This window comes from Dermacentor variabilis, chromosome 3, assembly GCF_050947875.1.
Source record: "Dermacentor variabilis isolate Ectoservices chromosome 3, ASM5094787v1, whole genome shotgun sequence".
NCBI classification, from domain to species: Eukaryota; Metazoa; Arthropoda; class Arachnida; order Ixodida; family Ixodidae; genus Dermacentor; species Dermacentor variabilis.
This window is the reverse complement of record NC_134570.1, coordinates 67,573,987-67,587,253: the sequence shown is the minus strand read 5'-3', so window position 1 is coordinate 67,587,253 and position 13,267 is coordinate 67,573,987. Positions and strand designations below refer to the sequence as shown.

At 41.9% G+C, this 13,267-nt stretch overlaps 1 protein-coding gene across 1 annotated transcript in view; it reads right to left on the bottom strand.

The window, feature by feature from the left end:
• Nucleotides 1-13,267, bottom strand: part of LOC142575818 (ATP-dependent DNA/RNA helicase DHX36-like) — an 86,524-nt gene that overhangs the window by 57,039 nt on the left and 16,218 nt on the right. The window contains exons 10-14 of the mRNA XM_075685495.1: nucleotides 10,748-10,829; nucleotides 4,659-4,772; nucleotides 3,591-3,693; nucleotides 951-1,035; nucleotides 546-666 (exon numbers count right to left, since the gene is read on the bottom strand). Coding sequence (XP_075541610.1) covers nucleotides 546-666; nucleotides 951-1,035; nucleotides 3,591-3,693; nucleotides 4,659-4,772; nucleotides 10,748-10,829 — 505 coding nt within the window. The remainder of the gene's footprint in view (nucleotides 1-545; nucleotides 667-950; nucleotides 1,036-3,590; nucleotides 3,694-4,658; nucleotides 4,773-10,747; nucleotides 10,830-13,267) is intronic.

The window sequence follows — 13,267 nt, the reverse complement described above, 5'->3', positions numbered from 1 at the left end:
CTACATGTGTCTTCCCTCTACTGTTTCACATTTTGCAGCGTGAATAGAGCACAGTGCGTTAACGAACACCTAGTTGCATTTCAGACAGACGATCACACCTCAGCAGGGCAGAAGTGGCGAAGGTTTTGTATTCATGCCCTTTTCCTGAGGCAGCATGCAGCACACTGCTGCAAGTGCCATCTCATTTCCCTAGAGCAAAGTGCTCTGCGAAAAGGGCCTATATAAAGCAACTACTGGGTGCGATATTATACGACATTTATGCATCTAGCATGGATTACCAAATTGATAGTACATATGTAACGATGAGAAAATTATAGTAGTGTGTCAAGACCAGCATATTTCTTTTGGAAGCCCAGCTTTCGTCAAACATCTAAATAGTAGTACAGTACAGTAGCACAATTTAAAATAAGACTGTTAAGTTTCTCGATAAATCCACTAATTGGTGTACACAAAGAACTTATGCAAATACATAGTACTACTAATGTGAAATGCTCATTTCCTTTCTTAGCATTAAAGATAAGAACTAGATAGACAGGCAAAACTACCTTGTTTCAGCGATGTTGGTGGCAAGAACAATTTTGCGAACTCCGGAAGGAGGTCTATCAAACACTTGTCTCTGGTTGACAGTTGGCATCATGGAGTGCAGGGGAATTATCAGTGATGAACCTGAAAAGATAGAGATGCACTAAGTCACCAGCACAGCAATGAAAATAGTGGGAGGAAATGGTGGGAGGGGGGGAAGCACAGAGGGAATACTGCCACTAAGTAGGCTACACAAAGTATGTAACTTCTTGTGGTAAGGTGGAAAGCTGGGCAAGTTGAAATTGATGCATTCTATGAATCGGCGCAGAAAACAACGGCAACACTAAGAAAGGAAGGACGCAGGACAAGCGCCTTTTTTTAGTGTTGCCGTAGTTTTCCACGCTGATTCAAAGTATGCAACTTCTTACCTCGAAGACCTGAATCAGCTTTCAGACGTTTGTTCAGCTCACTGATCTGCTCCCACCCCGGAAGGAAAACTAGTATTGCTCCTTCCTAAAAAGTGAGTGTTTGAAAGCCGTTAACACTGTGAAAATGTGTTGAAAGGAACTAAAAACAATGACAATACAGTTATACGCATTCTCTTACAGCACAATGACACGAAAATCTCAGCGTCAATTGTCTCATAAGGCAGTGCACACTGATATAGCGAAACAGACACTGCACAAGCACCTGCCAGACGGCACAAAAATCTAAGTGGATTTCTTTAGTGATTTCAAGAATTGAACAAGGCATGCAGCTAGTATAGTATGTTAATGCAGTGCACAAAGCATGTATATTGTTACAGCAGCAGTTTGTAATGCGCAGGAACAGTTAGTGAGGCTTAGTTACCTAAAACCATGCGCAAACTACCAGCCAGATCAGCTCTTACTTCACATGAGCACCATGCACTGATAAATATAGCGGTTGTCAGAAGACAGTACTACAATCTCTTAAGCACTTCTATTAAACGTTGGGTGGTCGGTTCACAAGCTCATCTACAAATGTAAATGAGAGCTTCTAGCATTGCCCACTGCACTGGCACGTTAACTAAACATGATTGCTCTTGTTTCTGGCTACTCCGTGGCTTATCTAGGAATGAGGCTAGCTCATTTTGAATAAAAACCAATAAGATTAATTGAACTGAGGGGTCCCAAGGCAACAGATGAGCTATAAGAGGTATCGCAGCGAAGAAAACAAGATGACTTGGCTACTTACTGTTCTCTAACATGTGCCTAAATCTAACTTACATCTGTTTATTCTCACATTTTGACTCATCAGAATGTGGCTTATGTGGCCAGAAAGTGTGACTACTGCCACACGCTCAGCTGGAGAATGCCATATAATTGGTATAGCATTCAGAAGCAATACGTAGCCTCAGGTGACGTGGCATTCATGATGTGAGCAGTTAAACTGTTAAAGCAGTATTCACAGAGCTGAGAAAACCAGCAGTTTTCTCCAAATTGTATGTACCTCGGGGCATGCATGTCAAACCACTGTAAGACAACCGCAACAATACGCTGCATCAAGAAAAAGAAAATGATTTCTGGATTTTTACGAATCAAAACCACAATTTGATTATGAGGTATGCTGCAGTGACGGATTCTGGATTTTTTACCATCTGGGACTCGTTTTTTGCATAGCCCGGCCGCCTTGCCCGAGATCAACCCATGACCTTGACCTCAACAGCGCAACGCCATAGCCATTAGGCTACTATGGCGAGTCACCATACACACACAGAAGTCGGATGTTTTGCTCGGCCACCACAAACCATCCATGTGGAGAGCGTCAGAAAAGCCAGATATAGCAGTTAGTTTGCACATCTGGCAACTATGGCTACATTGTCATCGTTCGCCACCACATAGCCAGCAGCGGTGAAACAGACCAGAAAACAGCCATGGCATGCCCAGCTCAAAAGGCATAAAAGTCACAAATCTGAAGGCTTAAGAGGAAGCTTTAGCTCGGGCCCAACTCCGACGTGGCCTATTCAAATACATGTAAAACGCAAAAACGTTTTTCTGAGATAACCCCTGGACCGATATTAATTAAATTTGTTGCAGTTGAGAGAGAAAGGCAAGTTCTAGTGACTGTTAGAAGCGGACTTTCAATTTAGGGCTTGAGTTTTGTTAAAAAGATTTTCAAATATTTTACAGTTTGAAAAAAATAGAAGCACGAAGTTTACAAATTCATAGCTCTGCATCAAGAACAGATATCGCGGTTCTGTAAACGGCATCCATTAGATCATTCAAAGCGGACAAATTCGATATGTCATTTTACATTTTACGTGAGTTTATTATGTTGTTTACAAGGGTTCTGCAAAAGCTGTATTTCCATATTATTAAAATTTTTGATATTCATGTGTAAGAATGTCAAATTTGTCCGCATTAGATGTGCCATTAGGTACAATTCACAGAATTATGATATCATTTTTTCTTGCTGAGTTATGAAGTTGTAAACTTGATAGTTTCGTTTACTGAAAGTTTGCAATTTTGACGAATTTTTAATAAAGAATTGACAACCTAAATCGAAACTACGAAACCAACAGTCACTAGATTTTAAGTTTTTCTTTTAAATGCAACAAACTTCGACAAATTTGGTGCAGTGGTTGCCGAGAAAAACGAATTCTCCTTTTACGTGCATTTAGATAGGAGCACCCGAGCTAAAGCTTCCTCTTAAGAGCTGTGTGTCACTACCAAAACTGCGTGTTGACGGAGGAAATGCTTGCTTTTGTATTTTGTTCTCTTGCATAGTTCTCTAGCATGCAAGGGGCAGTACTCAGACACTTATGCTCCTATGCATGCACTAGCTGAATTCGTGTGGTACCGTTGGTACCTCTCCAGCCTGTGTGAATAAATGAACAGCGAAAGGACTTTTGTCAGTGTGTGATGTCACGTAGAACTCAGATTGAATTTCTTTCATCATGTGAATGTCGCTCAATTGCAGTCTAAAGGTGCCCACAGCATAAGACACCAACATCTAACATTTAAAAAAATACATGGCAAGCAAGAAATAGTAGAGAGTAGTGCACGAAGATCCTCGAAACTAACATATGAAAGCTTCAGTATGCTTACAGGTTTCTTGGTACAGATCTCTGAAATCAATGCATGTACCAAGTCCAAGTCTATGCACATCTCATTCCATTCTGATAAAGTGTCCAAGGTTCTGTTTGAATACCTGAGTGAAAAAAGACAAGAAAGAATGGAGAGTGTGGCAATGTACAAATGTCAGTCTTGACAGAAGCAAAGTTCCTGAAATGCTAGTTTGAAGTTTTCATAGACTACTAAATGCAAGAGGCCTTGAAAAGGTTTCCCAATGCCATACTGACATGTTTATCGGTGATTGATCACAAATTGATAGAATGACAGCACCTTCATTTTTGTAGTGATAAATTACTTTCATACACTCACAATCTCCTTCTCTGCACAGCTGATATACTTTATGAAAACACTCTTTTACCACGTGTTTTAGCCTACTTCAGCCAACAAAATAAGTAAGGAAAAGGAATGAAGAGACTTCAAGATATTCTGCAGTCTGTTGTACTCTTCAATCTGTCCTCATATGTTTCTTAATTTCACCTGACATCAATCCCTATTACTTTTAATCCTAAGTCCCTGTTCAAGGAAGGATGATTATGTTTCTTTTAATTTCATGTGTAAAAAGATTCATAAATCTGGTCGAGAATATGATTAAGAGCAGAAGGAGCAACAAACACTATAAGAAGTATTAAACCGACTTTTGAAACAGTTTTTTTATTTTTTTACAAGCTGAAAACAGGCTTCAATATGGCATAGTTTGTTCAACTTCATAATTTGTGTCACAGTCTTCGTTGATCAGTCACACTGAAGTCATTAACACATATTCTACCTTGAAAAGCAATTCAAACCTGTTATTAATAAAAAGCTGTAATTAATTGAGAATAAAGAACTATTACCAGATAGTTCTCATCTATTTCTGTTAAATCACTGAAACTTCAAGAGTACACATTTTCTTTAGAAAGTTTTTTCTGCTGTCGCGCCGCTACGGAGGTTTAACACCATAATAAAAACAAGCGTTGTGCGCGGCACAAGGTTGTAGTTACTGTAGTTGCAGCATTTATTCGGCCCGAGGTGTGAACCACTCTGGCCAAAAAACCTACTCACTTTCCTTCGAGGCTTCGAATAAATGGCATGGCATCTTGAATCATGCTCTCAAACTTCTTTCTGTCTTTCCAATGAATACCAGCGTTACGAGAATACACACTGTTTCCTCGGTACCTGCCAAGGAATGAGAAACATACCCGAGTGTAGCATTTCACTAACATAGACAAAAACATTTCCTCCTGTTATTTGTTTTTCAGGAATTGCACAACTTCAACTCATAAGGGTGTAACTAAGGCAATAGACATGCATGTACACAGGCATATCAATCAGAGGTGGACCGCAACCTATACTATGGGGCAAACCTTCCCATAATACCACACTCCCAAATTATTTCTGCCCTGTTGCCTGCCAAAACCACAACCTCATTAGTAAGCACTCTGTAGTGCGCAACACTGGACTAATTTTGACGCCCCAGGATTCTTTAGTGTAGACATAAATCAAAGTACACAAGCATTCTTGTATTTTCCACCATCGAAATGCAGCAGCTGCGGCCGGAAATAGAACTCGTGACCTCGTGCTTAGCAACGCAACAGCCACTAAGCCAGAGTGGCGGATACCACCATGAGCTGCCTCACGGTCACTCCATTCAAGGTGGCTGCAAAGATATCAAAACTCCCAAACAGCCAGTCTAGTGCTGAATTTCCTTATTATTTACACCACATGCTTGACTTGGTGTAGCTACAACAAACTTTCCAAACTTTTCAATGAGAAAATTACCAAGGCATAATACACTATCCAAAATGACTTGCCCTTTGCACTCATCTGCACAGTGTACGGCAGGAGTTCCCAAACTGGTTTCTACAAACGGCATTTTAGGGTTCTGCAACTGGCCAATATGAATACAACCCTATCCCTCCTTCGGTGTACTTTTACATTACGGTTTAATTGAACAATTAAGACCGTAAGCATATCAGTGGTAAAAAGAAATGACAGGGCAGAAAGGGAAGGTGGGTGAGGTTCACCAAGGTAAGAAAGTTTGGGAACCCCTGGTTTATGGGATATCAAACGCAGGTCTGCCAAACTTGAAATTTGAAAAATACATTTGAAGTAAAAGAAAACAATAATTTGATGAATTATACTTCAATTGTGGAGATTCACAGAAACTTTTGTTTGTAGGGACGTTGTGAACAGGCACTCTGCTCTATATAGTCACCCCAACAATGTGCTACACCACAAATAGAAATACTTATGAATTTTATTCATGAAAAATTCTAATACTATATTGGCAGCCAAACTCTGGTTGTCATTATACATTGGTTCTATAGGATCATGTTGCTTCGGTGGATAGGTCCAAGATGGTTCGAAAAAATGAAGCTCTGAAAAATTGGTCAGCCACTGTATTCACTTCTCTTGCAATATCAGTACCAACTTAAACTAAGGCGCAAATGAAAAAATTGTACAATGATTAGTGCCAATATGACAATTGTAAACAAGCTCGAAAAATCTGGCATTTTACGATAAAAACCATACAAGTTGCCTGGTGTACAAATGTTACGAGGAAAACTATAAACTCCTGTTCAGCAGCTCAGAAGGACCCTATGTTACCCTTGCCTCCTTCCCCACTGTTCAGACCTGCATTGACAGGTTACTGTCCTCAATATCTCTCATTGTTACTTGAGCAGCGAGATAGCTCAGCTACTCAAAAAAACAAATGCATTTGAACGCAGCAGATCACCCAATAGAACAAGTGGAGATCCGTAATCCGCACAATGGCAATCTCAAAAGTACTGGTGCTCTGAAGTACATTATGTACTGATGGGATGCAAAAAAAAAAAAAGTTATGATCTGCCAAGGCACTAATGCCTTTGGCGAGTCAGGGTCACAGAAAGAGGGTGCCATAGCCTTATAAGTAGCATTGGCAATGCGGTACGTGAAAAGGTAACATCAGTGAGTTCTGTAGAAATTTCCAGTAACATATATGTACTGACCAAACATAATTTTCTGCAACAATCAAATGCAAGTTAGCTTCTTATTATCAAGCAGGCGGTACCATTCACTAATAAGAACAGAACACACAATGTGATTGGGAGAGCTGGTTTCAAATTTTCACAGAAGTGGCATCTTGTCCAATGTTTACATCGCCTCCTCGCTTCCAAAAGCTCTACTCTTAGCAAAAGTGATTCTTTGGACATTTTTAAGCCCTAATCTAGCACTTCAGCTTGACTCAATGCATGACTTTAGTGTAATGTCCTCAATAACATTACAAGGATAAGGTGCACAACACAAAAATAGAAAAAAAGTTGTCATCACTGAGTACCATTTTGTGTCAAGAGAGCTACAATGATTTCAGACAGATCACGAGGGATTCCAAAGTGCCAGGTTGTGTCGTATGCCTTCTCCATATCTAAAAATACTGACAAGAAAAACTGGTTGTGGACAAAGACATCACAGATATTTGTCTCGATGCGAACAGAGGAATCTGTTGTGGATCTACCCTCCCTGAAACCGCACTGTAAGGGATCAAGTTCCTTGTTGCTGTCAAGAAAATGGATGAGGCGACGGTTAATCATTTTCTCAAATAGTTTGCGTAGGCAACTTGACAGAGCTATAGGCCTTTAACTGTTGGGTGAGGAAGGGTCCTTGCCCTCTTTGAGAATAGGAATTACCATTGCTTCTTTCCAGGTGCCTACAACGATGAATATCCAATGAATATCCTACAATGATGATTCGTAGTTAAAAGGAGTAACAAAGGGTGCCATCTTGGAAATACATGAAAAACTTATCACTAGTGGATGTCGCCACACTCCCTCTCTGACTAACCTTTCATTGACTCAGACTAGCCTTTCACAAATCATTCATTATGCTGCCAAACGTGAGGTTGTGGAATGGTATCCTGACCATGACAGCTGCATTGCGATGGAGGTGAAATGCAAGAACACTCACGTACTTAAAATTAGGTGCATGCTATGGAAAACGATGATCGTAAGGAAACAAGAGTGAGACGGTCTGTTTAGTTTGCCATTTTAGTGAGCATTGTCTTCTTCTCTCCCCGCACCCCCAGTCTCGGTCGTCGTCTTTCTTATCTTCATGGAGGTTCCGCTTCAGGCACTTCACGCTCTCCGCGGCTTTGATTGTCTCCCCTCGTGGGGTAATATAGAATCATGTTACCGATGGTGCTGGATTCAATCTTCACCCCTGGTGCTTCGTAATAAATGGCCTTCAAAACCTGGTTGCTTCACTGTTTTGATCACCATGTAGGGGCCGATGAATGGAGACTTCGAGCCATCCAGTCCTTTGCGTACAACTAAGTGCTGTGGTTCGATGTCTGGGAATTTTATACCGATGCTTGAAGTCATAAAATTTGCTCATTTATAGCTTGTCCTAATGCTGTTGTTATTTTATCTTGGCATGTTCTTGTAGAGCTACCTTGTCTACTATTCCCAGGAGATGATACGCTGGTAACCATGGGCTGGTTCCACAGGTAGCAAAATGAGGTGTGCAACCAAGGCCAGCCATACAGCAGCAGTTGTGTTGCTGGACGGTAGCTTACAGAGTGCATTTCCATCCACCAGGGAAGTTTGGATATAATGTTACGTATGTCTTCAAATCATGGATCAATCACTCAGCCAAAGCGTTACCCTCAGGATGGTATGGTGTAGTGAATCGCAGGGTGATCCCTTTTTCCTGTGCCCAAGCTCTTCGCCTTTTGCTTCTGAATGCTGGACCATTGTCGGTGACAATGACTTTAGTATTGGCTATGAGGACTTACAGAGTCGCCATCTGTTGGAAGTGGCTTGCTTGTTTAGTATGTGGGATAACTTGACGTACTTCTCATATGTCTTACTGTTGACGCTCAATAAAAACACGAAGCAGAAGCCCTCCTGGACATTTCTGTAAGTACTTTCGAAACGATAGGAGTTATTTACTGCCAAAAATATTGATCTCGAGCAAACAGAAAGCACTGAATGATGTAGAGAAGCTATCTCTTCACCCAATACGTACAGTGAACGCCCATTGCATGTGGTCGTCGCTGTGGAGTCCCCTGAACAAGTTTTTTGCATGAAAGGGAGGTAATCACTGAAAGCAAACTGTGTAAAATATGGCCTCATAGTGGGCTATCTGTATAATGAAATGGAGCATAACAGAATGAAGCCTCAATGGTGCGATCGCACAGTTTCGCAGCAACCAACTGCACCTCTGCGTGCATGTCCGCGTACAATGTTTTGCTTTCGCTGCGAGAGCATTTTCGCGCTGTGCCGTGAGCTTTAGACCATAGCATATGAGCATTTTGCAGTACACAAGCAACCAGTGTTGCATAGATGCTATCATATCTGTTCAAGAATAATACACCAGAGTTGTAGCCGATGGATGTTTGCAGGTTCTAAGTTTCGCAGTATAAGCTTCACGCAGCTCCTTGTCCCATGGGTAAGTGTGAAGGCTGACACCAGGCTCCATTGCGTATGTGCGGCACTCCACACCGGGCAATAGCCTACCATGTTGCACACCGTCAGAGGCAGCCACTACCCATTACAGTGCTTTCAAGTGTTGTCAAGTAGACGCTTGAAGCGGAACAACCTCCCCACTTAATCCGAACTGCAGTGCAGGTGATACTTTAAGCTTTCGTTTTCAGCCTGCTTCGGTGCTTCCAAAGCAGCCGACGTGGCCACTGTGTCCACGTGGCCCCTCATACCACGTCACGCCGATGGCAGTGCCTGCTTTTTCAGTAATAGATCTCGCCCCCAATTCTTAAACATTTCTCATTGAATAAGCGAAACGACAGTGTTGGAGTCTTCGTTTCCTGGTTTCCCAGCTGCCATTTGTGTACAATGGTCAATAGCAACCAGAAAAGCTTGTGTCTTATGCACTCCGTTTCCTTTCTTTTTAAGCTCGGCAAAGTCTAGGTGCACAACTTCAAATGGCACATTGAAGTACACAGATACTGTCATTTCTTATCCTTTAGGCCTATATTTTGCTTTTGTCACTTGGCAGTGACGACAAACCTTTACATAATCGTGTACATAATTTTTCATATTTTTCCATGTGAACCGCTGCAGCACTTTCAGATATGTCCTCCAAAAGCTGTCGTGCCCTCCCAAGTCAGGGCTGTCGTGATAAAGCTTCAAAATCTTCTGCCGATTTGTTTTTGGTACCTCGAACTTTCCATCCTTCAATACTATCTCTTCTGTGCCTTCCCAAATACTTGCGACATGCTGATTTTCAGTTATTTCAGTCTCCCGAATGTGCAATCTTGATAAAGCGTCCGCGTCAGGCAGCTTCTTTCCAGGACGGTGAATAACGTCGAAGGCGAACTGCTATATTTCACTGACCCAATGAGCAATCTTTCCCTTCGGTTGAGTAATGTTCAGCAAATACGTTAAAGCTTAGTTGTCCGTAAACAAGATAATGTGTTGACCTTCGAGGTAAGGGCGAAAGTACCGCAATGCCATGATGATGACCAATGCCTCTTTTTCCGTGGTACTGTAGTTTTTTTCCAATTTGCTGAAGGTGTATGAGTTTCCTTGGTCTAGCTGGACATTTCAGGGCTTTCATCAAGGACTTCACCACGAAAACAAGGTGTTTGACAACACTAACCCAACTTGGAGCACTTCCAGTCTCGATCATCATCTTTATCTTCACAGAGATGAGAAACTTAATACAAAGCACCCCGCTACAGTACTTCCCATAACCAGGATGTTCCTTTGAAATGCTGCACCCTGTCAGTCAATCAATGCTTTCTGGTTTTCTCCAAGGAGAGACACATTTTCCAAGTTGGTGCTAAGGGGTCACCACATGGTGGTGAACTTGCCATGTGCGTTTAAAACACAGTGAAAAGAAAGAATGTTGGGCTTGGGCCATTTAATATACAATGAAAAATTTCCAATTACTAGCCAACCCATTTCTTCTTAGGAGTCTACTACAGGAACAAAAAATAATGTGCTGGCAAGTTGACATATACTTTTATACCCCAAGTTCCACATATCATTTGTGCTGCGCCAAAATGGTAACTTAGCAATTCATACTGACTAATTACTGCTTCTTCGATTAAACTACTTCAATGGCTTGCTAAAAGCAGTGGCTGCCCACATCAAGCCACGTGTGTGTGAAATGGGCTGCCAGTGACCAAGAATGTAACTATGACGCAGCCATACCCAATTTGTTCAAGAACATCTTCGAGGTAGGCCACTTCCACAGGAAAAGCAATGCCTGGTATTTCTAACCGTGGGCAGTTACCTGGGGGTATAAAATTGAAAAAATTGAGTACACCTAATGACAAAAGAACATTGCAAGAGAAAAATGGGTAACAATGCGAAGAACCATGTACACTGCAGCAGCACTTTTTGAAGCCTTGATTCGTGCATGCGATGACCCAATCGCGGGTCACTTGTCGTATTCTGCTAGTGCATTGAGCTCAACTCATACTTGGTAAGTCACCAGACATCCTGAAGGTGCAGAGAGATGTCGCCACATGACACGTAAGATCAGAAGCAACCAGAATTTTTTTTTTTTTTTTCCGTAGATTTCTAGCAAAAATATGTCACTTGCATGCTGCAGAAAAGCCTTGCATAGCCACACAGGGGGAATAACTACTGTGACCCACCTGTGACCCCAATCTCGGGGAAGGTGTTTACGATTCTGCTAATGCTTATCCTAAAGCAAAACGCATTCTCTACAAAACACAACATTCTTTCACATACTGTCCGCCCAAAACACTAAAAAAACACAGGATTGCAAAAAAAGCTAAATTTCCGTAAAGCCTAGGCACACTGCCTCAACATCAATGTTACAGTGTGTAGCACTGTAGTCTATTAGAAGTGCCATGCTCTAAGAATGCAGAAATTCACTTTCTTGCAGAACCCGTTTTCAGTGAACTTTTGCTTCCAACTGTACATACATAATATACATTGCTTTATGACTATTCTCAGGCAGCCAGATAATATGTACTATAATGCCAGTGCATCACTCAGAAAGAGTGCGCTTCAATGAAGCACATAGAGTAAACACAGTCGTAGATTTCCCAGTTATAAAAAAGAAGACATGTCAACAACAGAACCATCACATAGAAATGAGAGCAGCTGATAGTAGTTTGCTTCTAATGTCACTCGCGTGCATTTTTGGCAAAAGGCATTCGAATTAGGATAGCAATATGGGGAAGCTGGTCCAGGTTCACAACGTGAATGCAGCGCAAAGCAATGAAGTGCGAAGCACCTTCGTGTGTACATCTTTCCATTAAGCATACAATTACAGTACAACCTCGTTGATACGTTCCTCTTACGTACATTTTTCCAACGCCAACATTTGCAATTGAGAACACAAAAAATGACCCAATACAGGTCTGCTCATTCATCATCATCATCATCACCATCATCATTATCATCATTTATTGTCCCTTAATAAAACTCCTTTCAGGGTTTTTTCAGGGTATTACATAAGGGGAGGGGGGCAAAGGCATCAATAAGCACTATGGTCATTATTATACAATGGTACACAACGCTTACTGTACATGCTAGAAGATGATGGGTGAGAAAAAACAATAACAAAAACAAAAATAATAAAGTACAAACTGGCAGTAGAACTGGCAGCACAACTGGCATTCTTGACCGGTTCATATGTTCACAGAAAACAAGATTTTTCGGCCCCAACGTTCAGGACGTTGCTAAACTGCAATCATATGATATGTTTTCCAGCCGCTAGATCCCAAGTAAACAAGAGAATGCATCATGCACCTGCAATTGGGAACAGTATATAAGCGCCCAACACAGCAGCTACATCGCAATACTCATCTGCCTTCTGAAATGAAAATGCTGGCGCGTACTCAGTTTCTCATTTCAGGACCAGCAAATCTTCTCCGGGGTCATCGCACGCAGCACTCCCAGCTGTCACCACCGATCCTATTGCAATAAACATCTTTGCCTATCTGTTTCACAGTGCGTGGTGTCGTCGGAAGCGTAGTGCACGCTTTCAATAGGTGATAACTGAATAGCTGTGCCACTCTCTGCTGCAGATTGCGATCATATACATTTTCTGGCCACTAGGTCCCATGTGAACGAAAAAAAAGGTGTGACGTGCAAGCGATTGAGAACAGTATATAGCCGTCCATTTCACATGAAAATAATGGCAAGCACGGTTTCTTATTCTGGTACCAGCAAATCTCTGCCCGGGTCGTCGCATGCCGCGTTCACAGCTATCGCCGCCAAACCTATTGTGATAAGCATCTTCACTTGCATGTTTCACAGTGTGCGGTGCATAATGCCATTGGTAGCGTACTGCACACATTTAGTAGTCGATAATCCAAAGACCCTGCCATTTCCTGCTGCAGGTGGCATGATGTGGGCATCACGTTTCGCTACGATGGCATCCAGCGTCACCCACCAGCTCGATTTCACTTCGGTTTCCTGTCAACCTCTCAAAACACTTCGCAACAGGAAAACAACAAAATGTGTCTCGGGCTGCCGGGGCACCACGAGCTCGAAGCACGTTGGCATTCTGTGCCGCAGTGATCCACGCGACGTTTTGCATTACGTAGATGTCAAGAATAGTTGAGTCTGTCAAGTCTTTTTAGTTACTTTGCATCATGCATTTTCCCAGTTAGTATGATTTTTCTTGTGTTTTTTTCCAAAAAACATGAACGAGGTTCTACTGTAGCTTCCCCCACTTCGTTGCTTTGCACT